Source organism: Glandiceps talaboti, chromosome 21, assembly GCF_964340395.1.
Source record: "Glandiceps talaboti chromosome 21, keGlaTala1.1, whole genome shotgun sequence".
In the NCBI taxonomy this organism is placed as follows: Eukaryota; Metazoa; Hemichordata; class Enteropneusta; family Spengelidae; genus Glandiceps; species Glandiceps talaboti.
The window spans coordinates 11,424,060-11,446,314 of record NC_135569.1 but is presented as its reverse complement, the minus strand read 5'-3'; the positions used below and the strand labels follow the sequence as shown (position 1 = coordinate 11,446,314).

The following is a 22,255-nucleotide window of genomic DNA, read 5'->3' as shown; positions in this document are numbered from 1 at the left end:
ATGCATATTAAAGTTACTGATGTGTGAGAGCACTTTAGGAGGTCATACCTAGTGTACAATAGAAACTTGAATTTGAGTTGTGGTGTCGATACATGTAATGTCCGAAATAGGAAGTATGTCATCCCTTCTGACAAATTCATACTGAAGAGACTAGAACAATTTAGATTAAGTTCTTCTATAAACTATCCAATAGTATGAAGATTACCATTACAAAACCTCCAAGTTCACTTTTGCCCCAAAGTGCAAGATAAGTGAAGCACTGATTGTGAAACAGCCAACCACATTCTGTAACTAGTGTGGTAGCTAGGTAATACATGTATTTTATGTATAATTTTATGTATAGTTATGTTTGAACCCTTACATGAAGTAATATTTAAACATTTATGAAGGAAACAGAGACAAGAACAAATATATATACGTACCACAGGCCAACGAAACTGTCTGGTCCCTGACATGTGTTTGAAACTGTTTGTCATGATTTGACATGGTTTGACATGGTTGGAGAGGTACGAGCAGGTTGAACAGTATACTCGAACCTGTGCATCATTTCCCTGCCAAGACATTTTTTTTCTAGTAGCAGTGGTCCATCTTTTTTTTCCATCACCCACTCATATCCGGATTTTCTTTTTTCAAGCAAATCCATTTGGCATCTTTTTTTCCCCGAAATCTTCCAAGCCCCCCCCCCCAAGGATATCAAATGGTCCACCCCTTACAGGAACATTTGTCTACAGTCATACCTTTTATGGAAATGAATTTCTCTTCCATCACAATCCAAAAACACAATGACCCCTATCCAAAATTTTAGGAATATGATGACTTCAGAGGGCCTAGGGGCTACTCCCCTTATTTGAGTATACAGGGTCCACTTTGCATTATTTTCGATTTTGCTTGGTCTAAAATGTGGTCCATTGTCCTTTACCAAATCATAACTGCCATTAATTGTCCCAAAATGTTCCTCACTAAAGAAATGTATTGAGGTTTAAACTTTGATCATCTATTTAGATATCTGTGTATATGGTCTAAAATGGCCATGGGGTATTGATTTTTGGTCAAAGTGAGTATAAAGTGGGGCCAGGGGTTTCCAGCACAGGCTACACACCCCCGGAGATGACTATCCCCACTGCCAATTTCAAAAGCGGGGTGACCCCTAGATCCACCACCGGTCCTTAATATCAATGCCATGCATGCTTTCTACACTGTATGACAGTACAATTTTCTTCCTGCCTTTTTCTTACAATTGGCTGCACAGTAAGGATTCCCTTTACATTTTTATATGTATTATAAATTACTTTACCAGTCAATTGCAAGGGTACGTACTACCAGTAAAGTTTTAAAATGCAGCAAAAGTCACGCCTCAAAAACTATCGGTACTAGCATCACATTCACATAACCACTCTCCATAAATAATAAGTCAGTGCAAGACAGAACTCTTGATCCAGGACAGAACCGTTATACCAGGCCGATTCTGATTCTTTTATTTGCAAACTCACCCTAACATATGATTCTAAAATACGAGAAGTAAATACATGACGTCATCATATTCTGATGGGGTATTGCCGTGACGTCATACAAAAGTGAATTACAACAATCAAGAGATCAAAATTTCGATGACATTTTGAATCGTATCACTATGGCATTAAGAGATTAAAACTTCTTTTGCAAAAGTAAGCACCCGAATTTTTTCCATTGACTAGACTGCATCAGTGGTACATGTTATTGTATCAAAATAAAAGCAATATAAATAGCTACATTGTAATACATTCTAGTGACGTCAGTCGACTTGCACACGCAAAATATAACAGTCGCCATCTTTATAACACTGCACTTGTCAGCAAGCTTGACGACTGAGAAATTCTGGATAATAATATTGATATTCCTGTAACAATCGATGTAGTGATACTGTGATCAATCCCAACTATATTGTGTCCTTATCGTTTGAATTTGGCATGTGTCACTGGGACCCGGAAATATATACGTATGCATACGCACATCGTGTTGTCATAGTCTATCAGTTGAGTTGGAGAATTTAAAAGCAGACAGATATTTTGTTGGATAAAATCCAAGTACAAACAATAATATACAGTATCATCATTGCTGTTGACATGCACTAGTTGATGATATCTGGTGTATGTTTTATGTCTAATTTTTCAAAAAAATCACATAATATGGTTATTTTGGTTACCATGGCAACTGATGTTCACTAAATGACCACTTTTTTTGAACTCAACATAAAAAACTACCCCAGGTAGGGTGGTTAATATTCAAATAAACCCAATTATTATAATTTGTATTATTACTATATACTATTATTTAATTATCATTTAATATTTATTGTTTGAAGCAGGCCCATATAAACAAGCATAAAACGTATGTGTACTGCACGACTAACGTTGATTTGTTAGCTAATGACGTTATTGGTTAGATATAGAAATAGCAGGAGTATTTTGATACAGATCTCCAGAATCAAAGTCGCAACAACGCGATGTCTAATAGATTTTAACGATACTGTCGTTGGTGGGGCTCCAACAAAGCGTGCCACCAACGACTTTTCTCATAATTTACAGGTGCAGTATCGTCTCTTACATATCACCTACAGGTCACGTGTATTTTTTCTTTCACTGTGATTTACAATCTAGATCTAGTGATGGGCTTATATTTGAATTTGTCATCAAGGTCTTGCAAAAAGTAGAGCCTAACATCTGACGGTCGCTGTTTTATCTTACTATGTTTGGCATGGTATACAACTATTAAAGTTGAATTGACCACAGTCCACACAAGTTGAATTGGCGTGTGTAGATTTTTCCTTGACGCCATTATTGGATTTCCGAGGCGAATTTTGGTTTCATGACCGATGCCTCTGGGTCTTTTGGTGTTAGCTCTAAAGAGTATGGTTTGCAGTTCCCCATAGCAATGTAGTCTGGTGGTAATCGGGATTTCTCTTCCTCGGTGAGAGGTGTAAATATTGCATTATACGCCTCCTTGGATACTAACCAACTATCGCACCACTTCTTACCGGGATGCAGATTGGTCTGGAAAAGAAAAGCATAACAACACGAATGACAAAAGTGAATTAACGTAGAGTGCACCTATAAAAATAACCAAATAAAAATCGAAAACTTTTGCTGTCAGAAAACTTAAACCCATTCTCTGTTAAAATCAAAAAAGAAAAACATTTTGAAATATTCCGACAAATATTGAATCTTGTCTAGCAATTAAACAGTACAACTTTCATAAATTTCGAGATTATCTTGTCTAGAACTGCAAGACCCTCTATAGTACAAGCCAAGCGACTAAAGATCGCGTACAGTGCCGAGCTGATAACGAGGTGTAATCCCCAAGATCTGCCGAACAGGAGAACTGTCATCCTACTGCTTTCTTCGGCAACCTTCAGTACAGGTCCGAAGTCTTCCTACAGACGCACCATTGGTACTGTCATCCTCGGCTTTTGTTGGCAGCCTTGGGAGTACAGGCCTGAGATCTTACTAGACTAGATTAGTGATATGTTGTTGAGTTGAAAGTATCTTTATTCTACACACATGAAACAATACTATAGCTAGTAGTAGTAACTTTGTTCTAGTGAGAGAACAAAAACAACTCAACACTTACACATTTGTTCAAGAAGTTTTTGACGATTCCCCTGTTTTTGTCAGGGTTGTCTTCCGGGAAGTCTTTGGTGTCGAATCGCAGTAGCAGAGACTCCATGCACCATGCTACATCAACTTCTTTACCATAGTTGTAATATGTAATGATGGGACGAAGGAAAGCTTGACACTCCTTGTTGTCAATGTCAGGCCAGTGGACAAACGCTGTGGCATCCTGCCCCCAGCGACCAAAACTGCAAATGAGAAATTGCGAAAGCGTGTATATTTATAGTCATGTAATATAAAAGTTGCAAAGCCAGTAATCTTTCACCACTGGCCTTTAAGGGCCAGTCATTTGTAACTAGCCATGGGTGATGTTTTAAGTGAGGGGTGTCATATTGAAAAACACAACTTGAAGTGAGGGGTGGGGGTGGACGATCATTGGAAAACAACAAGATAACGGTATTTGTCATTTGGGCATGAAATCACTCCTGAACAACTGTAGTTAGTTGTTTGTGAAAATTGTCTACTGCAGGAGGAAGATATCCCCTCCCAATACCCTCCCCTATCCATATATTATATAAACGCCATTGTGCTATTTCTCAAACAAAAAAGTTAAGCATGCATGTAGTAATGGGTTAGTTTTCATTTTTGCCTCCCAGGAGAGGTTATATTATGCTTTTCTCTGCATGTCTGTCTGTCTGTCTGTCTGTGGACTCTCGAAACTCGAAACTACTATACCGATTCTAATGAAACTTGATACACATCTAGATTTTGGTAAACATACAATGAAGATTAATTATCTGTTTGAATAATTGATGTTTTTTAGTAATTAGGCTATATCTTAAGAATGCATATATACAAACATAGTATATTATTATACCTTTTGTCACCAAGTTATCGTTAGTTTTTTGGCAACAACAACAGTTTTACTTACTCGTCAAAACCATAAGTCAGTTTCATGATAAATAGATGTTTCTCTTTGGTGAAACGTTTTGTTTCCAGCATGTAGTCGACCGGTAAATCTTCAAAGTACTGGATCTTTTCACTGCTGTCTTCGGGTATGATGATGGCATCTCCGAGGAAAGTATTTACTTGGTAGATACTGGCTGCTATACTTGCACGGGCTGGCATTAAAATAAAATAGTATGTAAAGTGAGCTATCGGCTTAAAGTGGCCATATGGATGAGAATTTGGTATTCATTTTGGATTTTTATTTAATAAAACAGCTCCATTATGTTTTTCTACTTGAAAAATATAGTGAAATAACATATACCAAGTCCATGTTCGCAACTCAATAAAATGTAAAACATTAAACAATGTGTAAAATGTTTGTTATTGTACATACAATAACAAACTTTTTACCCTTTTTGCATCTTTCTGCAATGTATTGAGTTTTGAACATGGACTTGGTATATGTTATTTCACATTATTGTTTCAAGTAGAAAAACATAGTGAAGTTGTTTTATCAAATAAAAAATCCAAAATAAATACAAATTCTCATCTATATGGCCACTTTAATAAACAGACACAAACTAAAACATTTTTGTTGTTCAATGTCATAGTGGTAGATCATGTAAGTAAATGTGATAGCGGATGTTAATGAAGCAGATATTAATGAACGAATGAATGTACTTACAAACAATCTTGTCGCCAACTACCTCCAAGTCTCTTGGATACTCGATGATTGGGAATGGTACTTGGTTGTACTCCTCTGACAGTAAATTGAAGAGAACACGGACGTTGTAACGGAATCCATGAATGAAACCTGATGCAGCCTTTCGATCGTTAGTCTGCATAGCAGTACCTAGGTAATACATGTCCTTTACGTTGCTAACTTCCCAATTTGTCTTCAATACTGGGAACTTTCCTTCTTTCTTTGTTTCTGGTAAATGAAATTCAAAGGGAAAAATTATACATGCAAATTTTAACATTTTCCATTCACTTATTTTAATCGTCTAAATATTTTGTGAATTTACACACGAAAGAATTAAATAGAATCCATTTGGGTGGGAAAACTTGTCTGGCAGAGCTATTAACCGTTACATTTGTTTTACTTTTCCAACCTAACTATATTGAAACTGTGTCAACCCAGTGGTGAAAAATAAATTGATAGTTTCTATGGAAAAAGGCAGTAAATGTTACATTGTTAACTATTGACAGCAGTTTACAGACTCTAAACCGCGGAAACAAGTTTCTATTATACTGCATCATTCCGTACCAAACTGAACTGATGATATCAGACTTACCCGGACAAATATCTGGAGCGAAAATCGACTGGTCGATGTAGTTCCAGCCAGTACAAACGATGATATTGTCATATGTTACAGTGGTACGGAAATGGCCTGGTGGAGTCCAGTTAAGTACCAAATCTTTGAAGCACAGGTCGATAGCGCCATCGTCTCTCTTACAAAATCTCTCGACCTTGGCACCGAGGTAAGCATGAAGGGATTTCAACTGGTACATATCGAGTACTGTGTTGTTAATGGCTCTGATGTCACCTGTCAATTAAATCGACCGTTCAATCAATCAATCAATCAATCAATCAATCAATCAATCAATCAGTCAGTCTGCCTGTCAGTCAGTCAATCGGACAGTCAACCAATCAATCGATCAATTAACCAACCGATCGATCGATCGATCAGTCAGTCAGTCAGTCAGTCAGTCATCAGTCAGTCAGTCTGTCAGTTAATCAGTCTATCGATCGATCGATAAATTGATATATCAACCAACCAACCAACCAACCACTCAATCAATCTATCAACCAACCAACCAGCCCACCAACCAACCAGCTAACTAATTAACCAAATCAATTACAAATTTGAGGTGATTGATCGTCACAGAGATTGATTAGTGTACAAATCGTGATTAGTATGACCAAACCTCATCTGTGCAAATGTTTAGTCTTAAGTTTGGTTAGCTAATATAATTGAACATTTCGGTGCAATACGAAGTTAAATTTATGAACAACTAAATCCTGATTCAACTATGCAGTATTTTCTTGTCTAACAAAACACACTCATTGTATGTAACTTACCTACAAAATGTGTATTCCATGCAAATTTAGGTGGCTGCCCAGCATATATATGGAGAATGGCAGCATGTCCTGCAAGGTGATTGGCCACTTCAAGTGCACTATTGCCACGTCCAATAACGGCAACTCTCTTCCCATCATACTTCTTCTTATCTATGTCATGATGTGCGTACGTCTCGGCTAGTTCAATACCAGGAAAAGTAGGCAATTTTTCGCTGATGGCTCCAGTTGCCATTAGCAATACTCTACACGTGAACTTTGTGCCATCTTTGCCTCTCAAGTGGAAAAGTTTGCTGTCGCCATCTTCTTTCGTCTTCTTTTCGATGTATTCGATCCTTGTGTTGTAACGAACACGGATTTTGAGCTTGAAGGTGAAGTCCTCGATGTAACGAACCAAATCTTCGGCATCGGGGAAGAGTTCTTCGGAGTATTTTGTGAAGAGTAGAGATGGATCATCACATAACAGGGAGTTCCAATCGTGCCTCATGTTAAATTCATGCTCGGGGAAGAGGTTAAATCGCTTGTTGACGGAGATGAGGAACCGATGACGGGGTTGCGAACGGAAAAACGAACCAGGTCTGTTGGCGCTTTCAATGATCAGATAATCTTTGTTCGCCCTCTCCATGAAATACCCCATCTGCAGACCACCCGGTCCCGCTCCGATGATAATGTATTCATGATGCTCTGTAAATGAAGACAACGACACTATTATATATTATACTATACAAGGCCAAAACAAGATAATTGTTTCTGGTCAGCACGTGCATCACTTAAAGTACCCTCGCATCGATATTTTTTTTTTGCGTTTGTCCAGCCCATGCCGTCTACAGATCCAGGGGAAAACACAAAAATAACCCTCCCTACTTCAATGAAGACAACGGCAGAGCCAATCATGAACAAGCAAATGACATCTGCCCCACATACACACTTGCTCTAAAGTACTAAATGAAAAGAACAGTAACTGCCATAATTAGCAGACTGAATGACAGGTTTGTTGTGAATAAAAAAAAATATTCAAGTCATCGCACCACTGTAGACAATATGTCCTGACCAGAAACAATTCTCCTTTTTTTGGCCTAATATGTTGTTCAAAATCTAACAATATAAACAAAGGGAACACTTAACATCTCTTTCTTTATAAGTTATACATGCTGCTTTTCGAGTTTTATATATGTAAAACCAGATTTAAACTGAAAGCCTCCCGTAATAATAAGGGGAAAACCATATAATTCTGATCATACACACATTGTTGGAAAGCAAAATTCTAAAGCTATAGCTATTATACACGATGTAACCCTTAATTGGAATATTAATTGTATGAAACTATAATTTGGAGGTTGCATAGTTAACATATCGAAGAATCATCAATTATACAAATCAATGCATGTACTAAATTATCTGAAATTTAAAGCTTGCCTTCTGAAGATATTGCCTAATCATCATAAAGACATGCATATAAAAAAATACATCAAACACGTGTGATTTGTTACGGTTGACGTATGTACCAAGTTATATGAACTTTGAAGTTGGCATTCTTAAGCTTTATTTTTAAATATCACCAATTTTATTGCCATGGTAACCACAAATCTTCAACAAATTCTAATGAATTTGTTTGTGTCCATAGATAATCTAGCCACAACACTGTCAAACAAGAGAATAATTGCATATTTTTTTAAGATGTCCTGTCAAATTTGTAATCAGTGGATTGTTCTGATTTCTATTTTAGAGAACACATACATGTACCTGTATATTAGAAATAGTATTAAAATCCCCATCGTGATATAGAGAAGGTAAAATTTGATTACTGTTTTGATTGACTGTAATGTGTTGTTGGTAAATATACAATGTACAACTTCAAATGAGAAAAAGAAACAATTTCAAATAATAATGAAAATCCACCATGATAATTATATGATATATTAATATATAATTATTGCTGTAAATAAAAAAAAGAGCTAAATTTCTTAAGAAATGTTCACTGGATAAATAAAACTGGGAAAATCTATTTTAAAATACAATATGGAGGTAAATATTTTCATGAATTCATTGGAGGTGGATGTCTGAGGAATCATGTAGTTTTCTATTATTTACCAAAAAATAATATGAAAATGTAACTGTAAAATTTTTAATATGATACAGCTTGATTTATCAAGAAGTTGCTAACATTTATTGGTGTATTTTGACTAAAAGATTACTCACCTGGCCTTTAGTTTTAAGTTACATAAAACTTCACTTTCATTATTTATTTTTGCCCTAACAAGCTAAGTTGCCTATTCTTCATAGTGTGAAATCTTAAAAACATCTCTGACATATGCTGAAAAACGACTTCAGCAGCTTTAACTGGACAAATGCATTGTTGCTCAGCTCTACCAATGACCCACAGCATATTGACTTGTGATAAAGGCTGGGTGGATTGGGAGGGTAAGAAGTGATTGAATACTATACATTTGATTGGCTTGTTCTTTCACTCTTCTCTTCATGACACTTCAAATTTTGCATGGGTACAGTCAAAGTACAACCTGCACTTGCAGTCACAGCTACCGAGTAACCTCTAGGTTACTTAAGAAGATTGGTGAATATACTAGTAACAGTAACAAACACACAACTGCACCACAAGTGATAACATCACACCATTGTGCAGGACAGTGACACAATCTATCAATTACAAAACCATTAAGAACAAAATGTGTGACAGCCATCATAGATGATTTGAACTGCTCAGTCTATACTTTTTTTGTAGAAAGGACATGCCATTTTACTATATTGTAGCTATACCTACTAAATTTGTATACATGAATTATAAATCACATATCAGCTTCATCACTGATCTTTCTTTATCTTTGACAATAATAATTAATATATGTTGATGCTGAAGTATTTCCTCTATCTTTAAAGATTTATTTCAATAAGTGCTTACCTCGTTTCTCAGTGTTTTGACCACTATGGTATATGTGTCCCTAGTATGTTATGTATGATACCATGACTTTGACTATCTGTAATTTTTTTTCAAAGTAGAAATAATGATCTGACAACATAAACAGAATCCACATATATTGAATGACTATCTTGTGTATCTTCACTGACATCTGACAAAACAATGTTGAACTTGAAGCTTGTCAACAATATTAAAATAGTTGTAGCCTGTACCATGGAAGTGGTTGATACATGTACTTCTATGCCTGTACTGAATACTTTCCTAGCACAAACACGGCATTTTTCAAGAACGATTCCTCGACACTTTAGTATGCGTACAACAACTCAAAAACGAACGCTACAATTATTGCAACTAGAGCCAGGATTTGCAATGTAGACAACCATTACTCCGTCAATCCTATGCCAACAAAAGTACATTTTGTAACAATGACACTTCCCTCCTGTTTTCAATATGTCGTCGTGGTATTTATAAAACGTCTGCCAAATGACAACCTTGATGATGGATTGCCAAGCTTCAAGTTCAGTTCTTCGTAGTCTAGGTATCACCTTCATTGTATTAGGATGTGTGCAAGTGTTATCAGGTGTTATATGCATTCCTCTCTGTCTATCCAAGGTCAAGTACGCATGTGCAGCAATATGGACAGGTACAATCGTAAGTTTCCCTCCTAATAATGTCGTCATCTTCTTGTATTACGGAATTGATAACATCTAGTGACATATATAGTGCAGTGTTTATTGCATCGTTACAAATTTATATTTATAAGGGACCCAGTTTAGATCTGAAGTTTTTGTGTTGATTTTGTTTCAAATGAAAGTGTATGGTGCTAATAACTGTACTTCACATCCGAAAGAGGCCTACTAAGTTCAAATTACAAATAGCGAACACTTTGCTAGAGCTGGAAAAAAATCTAATTTTAGTATAAAACACTCAATGTTGTCAATATTTGGACCCCTCAAGTACATTACTTTCTATTTACTCTGGGGATAAACTTTCCACTGCAATCATTTTCTTTGTCATTACCTCAGTTACAATAAACCCAATACAATACAATACAATACAATACGATACGATACAATACAATACAGGTGCGGGTTAAACGCAAAAACTTAAAAAGTCACCAAAACAGACGAAAAAACCCACAAAACCGCAACAAGACGCTACAATTATTGCAGCTAACCTAACACCGAACATTACAAGAAAAAAACTCAAACGACAGAAAAAATACTCAAGACATATAACACCACAAACTATGATGATAAAATCACAAGGAATACATCTAAATCGGTTTCAATAACTTTAAAATTGATTACCACGTCAAAAATTGACGACAAATTTACATTTCAGGGTCACAAAGCTAACTTACTCAAGTTGTGTTGTAAACTGTAAACAGCTGACAACGCCTACACGTCGAAGTTCTTTGTTGTACTACTGTCAAACATTGCGCGGCGGAATCGCGTTTATCATCTTGTCGGAGTAAGATAGGAATATGGGTTATTTAAATCTTTCGTTGAATCGATAATTTATAGCGTTTTAAATACAAATTTCGGCAATTATAAATGACGATCGCGCTCCGCCACTTACGTTGGCGGCAGCCATGTTGTTTTTGACAGAGTGAGATTTGTTTGATTGTTCGAAATTATTTCCTCCACCTAAGTTGCAGCAAAGGTCGTATGCGAAACACAGGTACGTGATGTAAAATCCGATGTAGATGTCGGCTAATCGTGCATTGCTATCTTACCATGGTTATTTAGCTTGAATTGACCTTTGTAGTACATGTTTACGTTTTTAGCCTGATCGCCTTCGTACTACGAAGGTCAATTCAAGCTAAATAACGATGGTAAGATAGCAATGCACGATTAGCCGACATCTACATCGGATTTTAATCAGATTGTGTATATGCCAAATTGTACGGAATTTTAGGCGTGCATTCCAAAGAAAATTAAGCCATGTCGACAAACTTCATACGACATGTGCACATGTTCTGGTTGATATATGTACCAAATTATATGAAATTTGAAGCTTTGCATTCTTAAGATATAGCCTAATTACCAAAGATAATTAATTATGCAAATTACCTATTAATACTTAATACTATATATTATAATGGGCTTGATAGTACATGTATGCTTATTATGGTTGATGTATGTACCAAATGTTGCGGAATTTATCGGTTTTCTTAATTTCAACTACCTACAATTCAATAACCCTAAGAGAACAAGAGAAACTTGCTAGTGGTTTCATTTCGTTCACAATATGAATGTTCTATTGTCGCATTCGTTTACATGTTTAAGTTCGATTCATTGACAAATGTATTCGTCAAATTGAGTGTAGTTAAAATTTGACGAAAAAAATCTTATGTTTTGTCTTCATTGTTTCTTTAACATCTACTGTTCCGTTCCTTTCATTGTTTGTACCTCAGTTTGTACACAGCAAATGACAAACACAATATAATTTGAAATACGGTAAATAAAATAAGAGCGATGTCTTGTCTCACCATCAGGATCATAATGCTGGAGGTGTTCATTTCCATATATGTGTACGTAAGCGTTACCAGTTGCCCTGAATGAAAACGAACTTGTAAATGCTTACTAGTGGAGATGAGATGAGCATTACAGTGTCAGTTTAGTGCTGACCATCAATTCAAATCTTTCTCGCAAACCAGCACTCTTATTTCTTCCACGGACTTCGAAAGAGGGAGACTCTGGTAGGACACGTAATGGACGGTGTCGTAAAAGAGGCCGTGGTTTGCGACGATGGTTCAAATTAGGATTACCATTTAGGTCAGAAAACAAGATGTCTGGTAGAGATATAGAAAAAATTGGTCCAGAAAAAAAGTAATCCTAAGCTTATGGATCCACTGATAACATAACACTAATACGAGAACCTGAGATGGAATCAGTGGACATTAAAAGTAAATGTCTACTATAATTGTACATCGATTTAAAGGCCAATTCTGATTAGGATTAAAATTTAACCGAGAAAACAAATTGTCTGGCAGAGCTAAATGAAACGTTGGTCAAGAACCAAAGAATGATCCCAAGTAATCCTTATTGTTCTACTGAAAAGATAACACTAATGTAAGACTTTGGGACTGAAACTTGGGTCTTTAAAAGCCAGAGTTTCAATCCCTAGTTCTTGCATTAGTGTTATTTTATCAGTGGAGCCAAGAGGATTACATAGGAATTATTCCTTTGTTCTGAACCAAAGTTCTCCCAGACAAGTTTTTCACTCCTAAATTTGACTCCTCTCTCTCAGTGGGCCTTTCAACCTCAGACCACTAACGAAGTAATGGTCTGAGTTTCAACTCACCTGCCATGGTGATGTTGTCACGATGCTAGGTATGTCCAAAGACAAGGTACGTCGTTTATTAGTCCCCAACAAAGTCGTAAGTGATGGATAGAGTACTAGTTATATATAACAAAACATGAAGTCGGTGTTCGCTTCTCATTGGTCAAGTTTGTGGACTGTAAAATCACAATCACTTGATAAGAGTCTGGTCACCTGATTTGAATATTTGTAATGAGATCTACGTGATAGCTTCTGAATCAATGGAAACTGCGTTCCACGTATGCAGAGTCACGCAGGGCCACTTCGATCTTGCCATGACCTCATCTCACAGTATTGCAATATTGCAATATTAACAGTTCGGGGTATGCATTTGATGCAAACTGTCTCCAGTCCAGGTCAAGTATGACAAATGTAATGTAAACAAACTAGTGGCGTGAGACTGTGATAGATAGAACATAATTGGATACATAAGTCGCAAAACATGAACCTATCACTTATCAAACCAGTCATAACTGACACTGTAGTAATGCTCATCTCAGCTCCACTAGTAAGCATTTTTACAAGTTCGTTTTAATTCAGGGCAACTAGTAACGCTTACGTACTTATATATGGAAATGAACACCTCCAGCATCTATCACAGTATTGCAATATTGCAATATTAACAGTTCGGGGTATGATGCATTTGATGCAAACCGTCTCCGGTCAAGTGTCCAATTGTGTTCTATCTATCACAGTCTCACGCCACTAGTTTGTTTACTATTGCATTTGTCATACTTGACCTGGAGACGGTTTGCATCAAATACATACCCCGAACTGTTAATATTGCAATATTGCAATACTGTGAGGTGAGATGAGGTCATGGCAAGATCGAAGTGGCCCTGCGTGACTGTGCATATGTGAAACGCAGTTTCCATTGATTCAGAAGCTATCACGTCGATCTCATTTCAAATATTCAAATTAGGTGACCAGACTCTTATCAAGTGATTGTGATTTTACATTCCACAAACCTGACCAATGAGAAGCGAACACCGACTTCACGTTTTGTTATATATAACTCTATCCATCACTTACGACTTTGTTGGGGACTAATAAACGACGTACCTTGTCTTTGGACATACCTAGCATCGTGACAACATCACCATGGCAGGTGAGTTGAAACTCAGACCACTACTTCGTTAGTGGTCTGAGGTTGAAAGGCCCACTGAGAGAGAGGAGTCAAATTTAGGAGTGAAAAACTTGTCTGGGAGAACTTTGGTTCAGAACAAAGGAATAATTCCTATGTAATCCTCTTGGCTCCACTGATAAAATAACACTAATGCAAGAACTAGGGATTGAAACTCTGGCTTTTAAAGACCCAAGTTTCAATCCCAAAGTCGTACATTAGTGTTATCTTTTCAGTAGAACAATAAGGATTACTTGGGATCATTCTTTGGTTCTTGACCAACGTTTCATTTAGCTCTGCCAGACAATTTGTTTTCTCGTTTAAATTTTAATCCTAATCAGAATTGGCCTTTAAATCGATGTACAATTATAGTAGACATTTACTTTAATGTCCACTGATTCCATCTCAGGTTCTCATATTAGTGTTATGTTATCAGTGGATCCATAATCTTAGGATTACATTCTTTCTGGACCAATTTTTTTCTATAGCTCTACCAGACAACTTGTTTTCTGACCTAAATGGTAATCCTAATTTGAACCATCGTCGCAAACCACGGCCTCTTTTACGGCACCGTCCATTACGTGCCCTACCAGAGTCTCCTTCTTTCGAAGTCTGTGGAAGAAATAAGAGCTCTGGTTTGCAAGAATGATTTGAATTGATGGTCAGCACTAAACTGACACTGTAATGCTCATCTCATCTCCACTAGTAAGCATTTACAAGTTCGTTTTCATTCAGGGCAACTAGTAACGCTTACGTACACATATATGGAAATGAACACCTCCAGCATTATGATCCTGATGGTGAGACAAGACATCGCTCTTATTTTATTTACCGTATTTCAAATTATATTGTGTTTGTCATTTGCTGTGTACAAACTGAGGTACAAACAATGAAAGGAACGGAACAGTAGATGTTAAAGAAACAATGAAGACAAAACATAAGATTTTTTTCGTCAAATTTTAACTACACTCAATTTGACGAATACATTTGTCAATGAATCGAACTTAAACATGTAAACGAATGCGACAATGGAACAGTCATATTGTGAACGAAATGAAACCACTAGCAAGTTTCTCTTGTTCTCTTAGGGTTATTGAATTGTAGGTAGTTGAAATTAAGAAAACCGATAAATTCCGCAACATTTGGTACATACATCAACCATAATAAGCATACATGTCCTATCAAGCCCATCATAATATATAGTATTAAGTATTAATATGTAATTTGCATAATTAATGATCTTTGGTAATTAGGCTATATCTTAAGAATGCAAAGCTTCAAATTTCATATAATTTGGTACATATATCAACCAGAACATGTGCACATGTCGTATGAAGTTTGTCGACATGGCTTAATTTTCTTTGGAATGCACGCCTAAAATTCCGTACAATTTGGCATATACATAAACTATATAACAAAACACACTATGAAGTATGTTGATATAGTTTTTCGTTTTGAGGAGCAATTTGCATAATTACTGATTTTTAGTAATTAGGCTATATCTTAAGAATGCCAACTTCAAAGTTCATATAACTTGGTACATACATCAACCGTAACAAATCACACGTGTTTGATGTATTTTTTATATGCATGTCTTTATGATGATTAGGCAATATCTTCAGAGCGGCAAGCTTTAAATTTCAGATAATTTAGTACATGCATTGATGGTAAAGAAGTCCATGTGTCCTTAAACTATAATCTGCCACGTCCATTATCTTTCACTTGAACATGACCTGAAGAGAGTTAAAGCTTATTGATGTTGATTATAATTGTTAATTTGCATAATTGATGATTTTCGATATGTTAACTATGCAACCTCCAAATTATAGTTTCATATAATTAATATTCCAATTAAGGGTTACATCGTGTATAATAGCTATAGCTTTAGAATTTTGCTTTCCAACAATGTGTGTATGATCAGAATTATATGGTTTTGCCCTTATTATTACGAGAGGCTTTCAGTTTAAATCTGGTTTTACATATATAAAACTCGAAAAGCAGCATGTATAACTTACAAAGAAAGAGATGTTAAGTGTTCCCTTTGTTCATATTGTTAGATTTTTAACAACATATTAGGCCAAAAAAAGGAGAATTGTTTCTGGTCAGGACATATTGTCAACAGTGGTGCGACGACTCAAATATTTTTTTTATTCACAACAAACCTGTCATTCAGTCTACTAATTATGGCAGTTACTGTTCTTTTCATTTAGTACTTTAGAGCAAGTGTGTATGTGGGGCAGATGTCATTTGCTTGTTCATGATTGGCTCTGCCGTTGTCTTCATTGAAGTAGGGGGGGGGGGTTATTTTTGTGTTTTCCCCCGGATCTACAGACCGCATGGGCTGGACAAACGCGAAAAAAAAATATCGATGCGAGGGTACTTTAAGTGATGCACGTGCTGACCAGAAACAATTATCTTGTTTTGGCCTTGTATAGTATAATATATAATAGTGTCGTTGTCTTCATTTACAGAGCATCATGAATACATTATCATCGGAGCGGGACCGGGTGGTCTGCAGATGGGGTATTTCATGGAGAGGGCGAACAAAGATTATCTGATCATTGAAAGCTCCAACAGACCTGGTTCGTTTTTCCGTTCGCAACCCCGTCATCGGTTCCTCATCTCCGTCAACAAGCGATTTAACCTCTTCCCCGAGCACGAATTTAACATGAGGCACGATTGGAACTCCCTGTTATGTGATGATCCATCTCTACTCTTCACAAACTACTCCGAAGAACTCTTCCCCGATGCCGAAGATTTGGTTCGTTACATCGAGGACTTCACCTTCAAGCTCAAAATCCGTGTTCGTTACAACACAAGGATCGAATACATCGAAAAGAAGACGAAAGAAGATGGCGACAGCAAACTTTTCCACTTGAGAGGCAAAGATGGCACAAAGTTCACGTGTAGAGTATTGCTAATGGCAACTGGAGCCATCAGCGAAAAATTGCCTACTTTTCCTGGTATTGAACTAGCCGAGACGTACGCACATCATGACATAGATAAGAAGAAGTATGATGGGAAGAGAGTTGCCGTTATTGGACGTGGCAATAGTGCACTTGAAGTGGCCAATCACCTTGCAGGACATGCTGCCATTCTCCATATATATGCTGGGCAGCCACCTAAATTTGCATGGAATACACATTTTGTAGGTAAGTTACATACAATGAGTGTGTTTTGTTAGACAAGAAAATACTGCATAGTTGAATCAGGATTTAGTTGTTCATAAATTTAACTTCGTATTGCACCGAAATGTTCAATTATATTAGCTAACCAAACTTTAGACTAAACATTTGCACAGATGAGGTTTGGTCATACTAATCAGAATTTGTACACTAATCAATCTCTGTGACGATCAATCACCTCAAATTTGTAATTGATTTGGTTAATTAGTTAGCTGGTTGGTTGGTGGGCTGGTTGGTTGGTTGATAGATTGATTAAGTGGTTGGTTTGTTGGTTGGTTGGTTGGTTGGTTGGTTGATATATAAATTTATCGATCGATCGATAGACTGATTAACTGACAGACTGACAGACTGACTGACTGACTGACTGTCTGACTGACTGACTGACTGACTGACTGACTGACTGGTTGACTGACAGACTGATCGATCGATCGATCGGTTGGTTAATTGATTGATTGATTGGTTGACTGTCCGATTGACTGACTGACTGACTGATTGACTGACAGACAGGCAGACTGACTGACTGATTGATTGATTGATTGATTGATTGATTGATTGATTGATTGATTGATTGATTGATTGATTGATTGATTGATTGATTGATTGATTGATTGATTGATTGATTGATTGATTGATTGATTGAACGGTCGATTTAATTGACAGGTGACATCAGAGCCATTAACAACACAGTACTCGATATGTACCAGTTGAAATCCCTTCATGCTTACCTCGGTGCCAAGGTCGAGAGATTTTGTAAGAGAGACGATGGCGCTATCGACCTGTGCTTCAAAGATTTGGTACTTAACTGGACTCCACCAGGTCATTTCCGTACCACTGTAACATATGACAATATCATCGTTTGTACTGGCTGGAACTACATCGACCAGTCAATTTTCGCTCCAGATATTTGTCCGGGTAAGTCTGATATCATCAGTTCAGTTTGGTACGGAATGATGCAGTATAATAGAAACTTGTTTCCGCGGTTTAGAGTCTGTAAACTGCTGTCAATAGTTAACAATGTAACATTTACTGCCTTTTTTCCATAGAAACTATGAATTTATTTTTCACCACTGGGTTGACACAGTTTCAATATAGTTAGGTTGGAAAAGTAAAACAAATGTAACGGTTAATAGCTCTGCCAGACAAGTTTTCCCACCCAAATGGATTCTATTTAATTCTTTCGTGTGTAAATTCACAAAATATTTAGACGATTAAAATAAGTGAATGGAAAATGTTAAAATTTGCATGTATAATTTTTCCCTTTGAATTTCATTTACCAGAAACAAAGAAAGAAGGAAAGTTCCCAGTATTGAAGACAAATTGGGAAGTTAGCAACGTAAAGGACATGTATTACCTAGGTACTGCTATGCAGACTAACGATCGAAAGGCTGCATCAGGTTTCATTCATGGATTCCGTTACAACGTCCGTGTTCTCTTCAATTTACTGTCAGAGGAGTACAACCAAGTACCATTCCCAATCATCGAGTATCCAAGAGACTTGGAGGTAGTTGGCGACAAGATTGTTTGTAAGTACATTCATTCGTTCATTAACATCTGCTTCATTAACATCCGCTATCACATTTACTTACATGATCTACCACTATGACATTGAACAACAAAAATGTTTTAGTTTGTGTCTGTTTATTAAAGTGGCCATATAGATGAGAATTTGTGTTTATTTTGGATTTTTTATTTGATAAAACAACTTCACTGTGTTTTTCTACTTGAAACAATAATGTGAAATAACATATACCAAGTCCATGTTCATAACTGAATACATTGCAGAAAGATGCAAAAAGGGTAAAAAGTTTGTTATTGTATGTACAATAACAAACATTTTACACATTGTTTAATGTTTTACATTTTATTGAGTTGCGAACATGGACTTGGTATATGTTATTTCACTATATTTTTTCAAGTAGAAAAACATAATGGAGCTGTTTTATTAAATAAAAATCCAAAATGAATACCAAATTCTCATCCATATGGCCACTCTAAGCCGATAGCTCACTTTACATACTATTTTATTTTAATGCCAGCCCGTGCAAGTATAGCAGCCAGTATCTACCAAGTAAATACTTTCCTCGGAGATGCCATCATCATACCCGAAGACAGCAGTGAAAAGATCCAGTACTTTGAAGATTTACCGGTCGACTACATGCTGGAAACAAAACGTTTCACCAAAGAGAAACATCTATTTATCATGAAACTGACTTATGGTTTTGACGAGTAAGTAAAACTGTTGTTGTTGCCAAAAAACTAACGATAACTTGGTGACAAAAGGTATAATAATATACTATGTTTGTATATATGCATTCTTAAGATATAGCCTAATTACTAAAAAAACATCAATTATTCAAACAGATAATTAATCTTCATTGTATGTTTACCAAAATCTAGATGTGTATCAAGTTTCATTAGAATCGGTATAGTAGTTTCGAGATCTTGAGTCCACAGACAGACAGACAGACATGCAGAGAAAAGCATAATATAACCTCTCCTGGGAGGCAAAAATGAAAACTAACCCATTACTACATGCATGCTTAACTTTTTTGTTTGAGAAATAGCACAATGGCGTTTATATAATATATGGATAGGGGAGGGTATTGGGAGGGGATATCTTCCTCCTGCAGTAGACAATTTTCACAAACAACTAACTACAGTTGTTCAGGAGTGATTTCATGCCCAAATGACAAATACCGTTATCTTGTTGTTTTCCAATGATCGTCCACCCCCACCCCTCACTTCAAGTTGTGTTTTTCAATATGACACCCCTCACTTAAAACATCACCCATGGCTAGTTACAAATGACTGGCCCTTAAAGGCCAGTGGTGAAAGATTACTGGCTTTGCAACTTTTATATTACATGACTATAAATATACACGCTTTCGCAATTTCTCATTTGCAGTTTTGGTCGCTGGGGGAAGGATGCCACAGCGTTTGTCCACTGGCCTGACATTGACAACAAGGAGTGTCAAGCTTTCCTTCGTCCCATCATTACATATTACAACTATGGTAAAGAAGTTGATGTAGCATGGTGCATGGAATCTCTGCTACTACGATTCGACACCAAAGACTTCCCGGAAGACAACCCTGACAAAAACAGGGGAATCGTCAAAAACTTCTTGAACAAATGTGTAAGTGTTGAGTTGTTTTTGTTCTCTCACTAGAACAAAGTTACTACTACTAGCTATAGTATTGTTTCATGTGTTTAGCATAAAGATACTTTCAACTCAACAACATATCACTAATCTAGTCTAGTAAGATCTCAGGCCTGTACTCCCAAGGCTGCCGAACAAAAGACGAGGATGACAGTACCAATGGTGCGTCTGTAGGAAGACTTCGGACCTGTACTGAAGGTTGCCGAACAAAGCAGTAGGATGACAGTTCTCCTGTTCGGCAGATCTCGGGGATTACGCCTCGATCGTTATCAGCTCGGCACTGTACGCGATCTTTAGTCGCTTGGCTTGTACTATAGAGGGTCTTGCAGTTCTAGACAAGATAATCTCGAAATTTATGAAAGCTGTACTGTTTAATTGCTAGACAAGATTCAATATTTGTCGGAATATTTCAAAATGTTTTTCTTTTTTGATTTTAACAGAGAATGGGTTTAAGTTTTCTGACAGCAAAAGTTTTCGATTTTTATTTGGTTATTTTTATAGGTGCACTCTACGTTAATTCACTTTTGTCATTCATGTTGTTATGCTTTTCTTTTCCAGACCAATCTGCATCCCGGTAAGAAGTGGTGCGATAGTTGGTTAGTATCCAAGGAGGCGTATAATGCAATATTTACACCTCTCACCGAGGAAGAGAAATCCCGATTACCACCAGACTACATTGCTATGGGGAACTGCAAACCATACTCTTTAGAGCTAACACCAAAAGACCCAGAGGCATCGGTCATGAAACCAAAAATGGCCTCGGAAATCCAATAATGGCGTCAAGGAAAAATCTACACACGCCAATTCAACTTGTGTGGACTGTGGTCAATTCAACTTTAATAGTTGTATACCATGCCAAACATAGTAAGATAAAACAGCGACCGTCAGATGTTAGGCTCTACTTTTTGCAAGACCTTGATGACACATTCAAATATAAGCCCATCACTAGATCTAGATTGTAAATCACAGTGAAAGAAAAAATACACGTCACCTGTAGGTGATATGTAAGAGACGATACTGCACCTGTAAATTGTGAGAGAAGTCGTTGTAAATACCTAAAATACCAGCAGTCCTTGACAATTCCATTTATGCAGCTTGGTTCAGTCTTTTATCACAAAATCTTCAAAGTAAGTGTACACACACATTTGAGTACAAGTTGACATGGTCGTTGACTCCATACTGTATATTATTGTTTTTACTTAGATTTTATCCAACAAAATATCTGTCTGCTTTTAAATTCTCCAACTCAACTGACAACACGATGTGCGTATGCATACATATATATTTCCGGGTCCCAGTGACACATGCCAAATTCAAACGATAAGGACACAATATAGTTGGGATCGATCACAGTATCACTACATCGATTGTTACAGGAATATCAATATTATTATCCAGAATTTCTCAGTCGTGAAGCTTGCTGACAAGTGCAGTGTTATAAAGATGGCGACTGTTATATTTTGCGTGTGCAAGTCGACTGACGTCACTAGAATGTTTTAGAATGTAGCTATTTATATTGCTTTTATTTTGATACAATAACATGTACCACTGATGGAGTCTAGTCAATGGAAAAAATTCGGGTGCTTACTTTTGCAAAAGAAGTTTTAATCTCTTAATGCCATAGTGATACGATTCAAAATGTCATCGAAATTTTGATCTCTTGATTGTTGTAATTCACTTTTGTATGACGTCATGGCAATACCCCATCGAAATATGATGACGTCATGTATTTACTTCTCGTATTTTAGAATCATATGTTAGGGTGAGTTTGCAAATAAAAGAATCAGAATCGGCCTGGTATAACGGTTCTGTCCTGGATCAAGAGTTCTGTCTTGCACTGACTTATTATTTATGGAGAGTGGTTACGTGAATGTGATGCTAGTACCGATAGTTTTTGAGGCGTGACTTTTGC

General features: G+C 36.7%; 2 protein-coding genes across 2 annotated transcripts; one reads left to right on the top strand and one right to left on the bottom strand.

Moving 5' to 3' along the window:
• Positions 1-2,813: 2,813 nt before the first annotated feature.
• Positions 2,814-12,866, bottom strand: LOC144451211 (FAD-dependent oxidoreductase domain-containing protein 2-like). Its single transcript, XM_078142011.1, has 7 exons — positions 12,860-12,866; positions 6,619-7,299; positions 5,831-6,082; positions 5,221-5,466; positions 4,519-4,708; positions 3,607-3,835; positions 2,814-3,029 (listed from the first exon to the last, which is right to left on the bottom strand). Exons 1-7 carry the CDS (start codon positions 12,864-12,866, stop codon positions 2,814-2,816), a joined length of 1,821 nt encoding a protein of 606 aa, XP_077998137.1.
• A 1,112-nt stretch (positions 12,867-13,978) lies between these two features.
• LOC144451210 (FAD-dependent oxidoreductase domain-containing protein 2-like) lies at positions 13,979-21,117 on the top strand. The gene is made up of 7 exons (XM_078142009.1): positions 13,979-13,985; positions 16,472-17,152; positions 17,846-18,097; positions 18,463-18,708; positions 19,222-19,411; positions 20,091-20,319; positions 20,902-21,117. The coding sequence occupies exons 1-7, from the start codon at positions 13,979-13,981 to the stop codon at positions 21,115-21,117; spliced, it is 1,821 nt and encodes a 606-aa protein (XP_077998135.1).
• Positions 21,118-22,255: the final 1,138 nt, after the last annotated feature.

What these genes read in the sequence shown, in the direction of transcription:
- LOC144451211 (XM_078142011.1), bottom strand. An exon ending in ATGGAATACACATTTTGTAG is followed by an intron (nt 6,083 to 6,618) that starts GTAAGTTACATA and finishes TTTAATTGACAG; the next exon opens with GTGACATCAGAGCCATTAAC. An exon ending in CGCTCCAGATATTTGTCCGG is followed by an intron (nt 5,467 to 5,830) that starts GTAAGTCTGATA and finishes TTCATTTACCAG; the next exon opens with AAACAAAGAAAGAAGGAAAG.
- LOC144451210 (XM_078142009.1), top strand. An exon ending in CGCTCCAGATATTTGTCCGG is followed by an intron (nt 18,098 to 18,462) that starts GTAAGTCTGATA and finishes TTCATTTACCAG; the next exon opens with AAACAAAGAAAGAAGGAAAG. An exon ending in AGTTGGCGACAAGATTGTTT is followed by an intron (nt 18,709 to 19,221) that starts GTAAGTACATTC and finishes TTTTAATGCCAG; the next exon opens with CCCGTGCAAGTATAGCAGCC.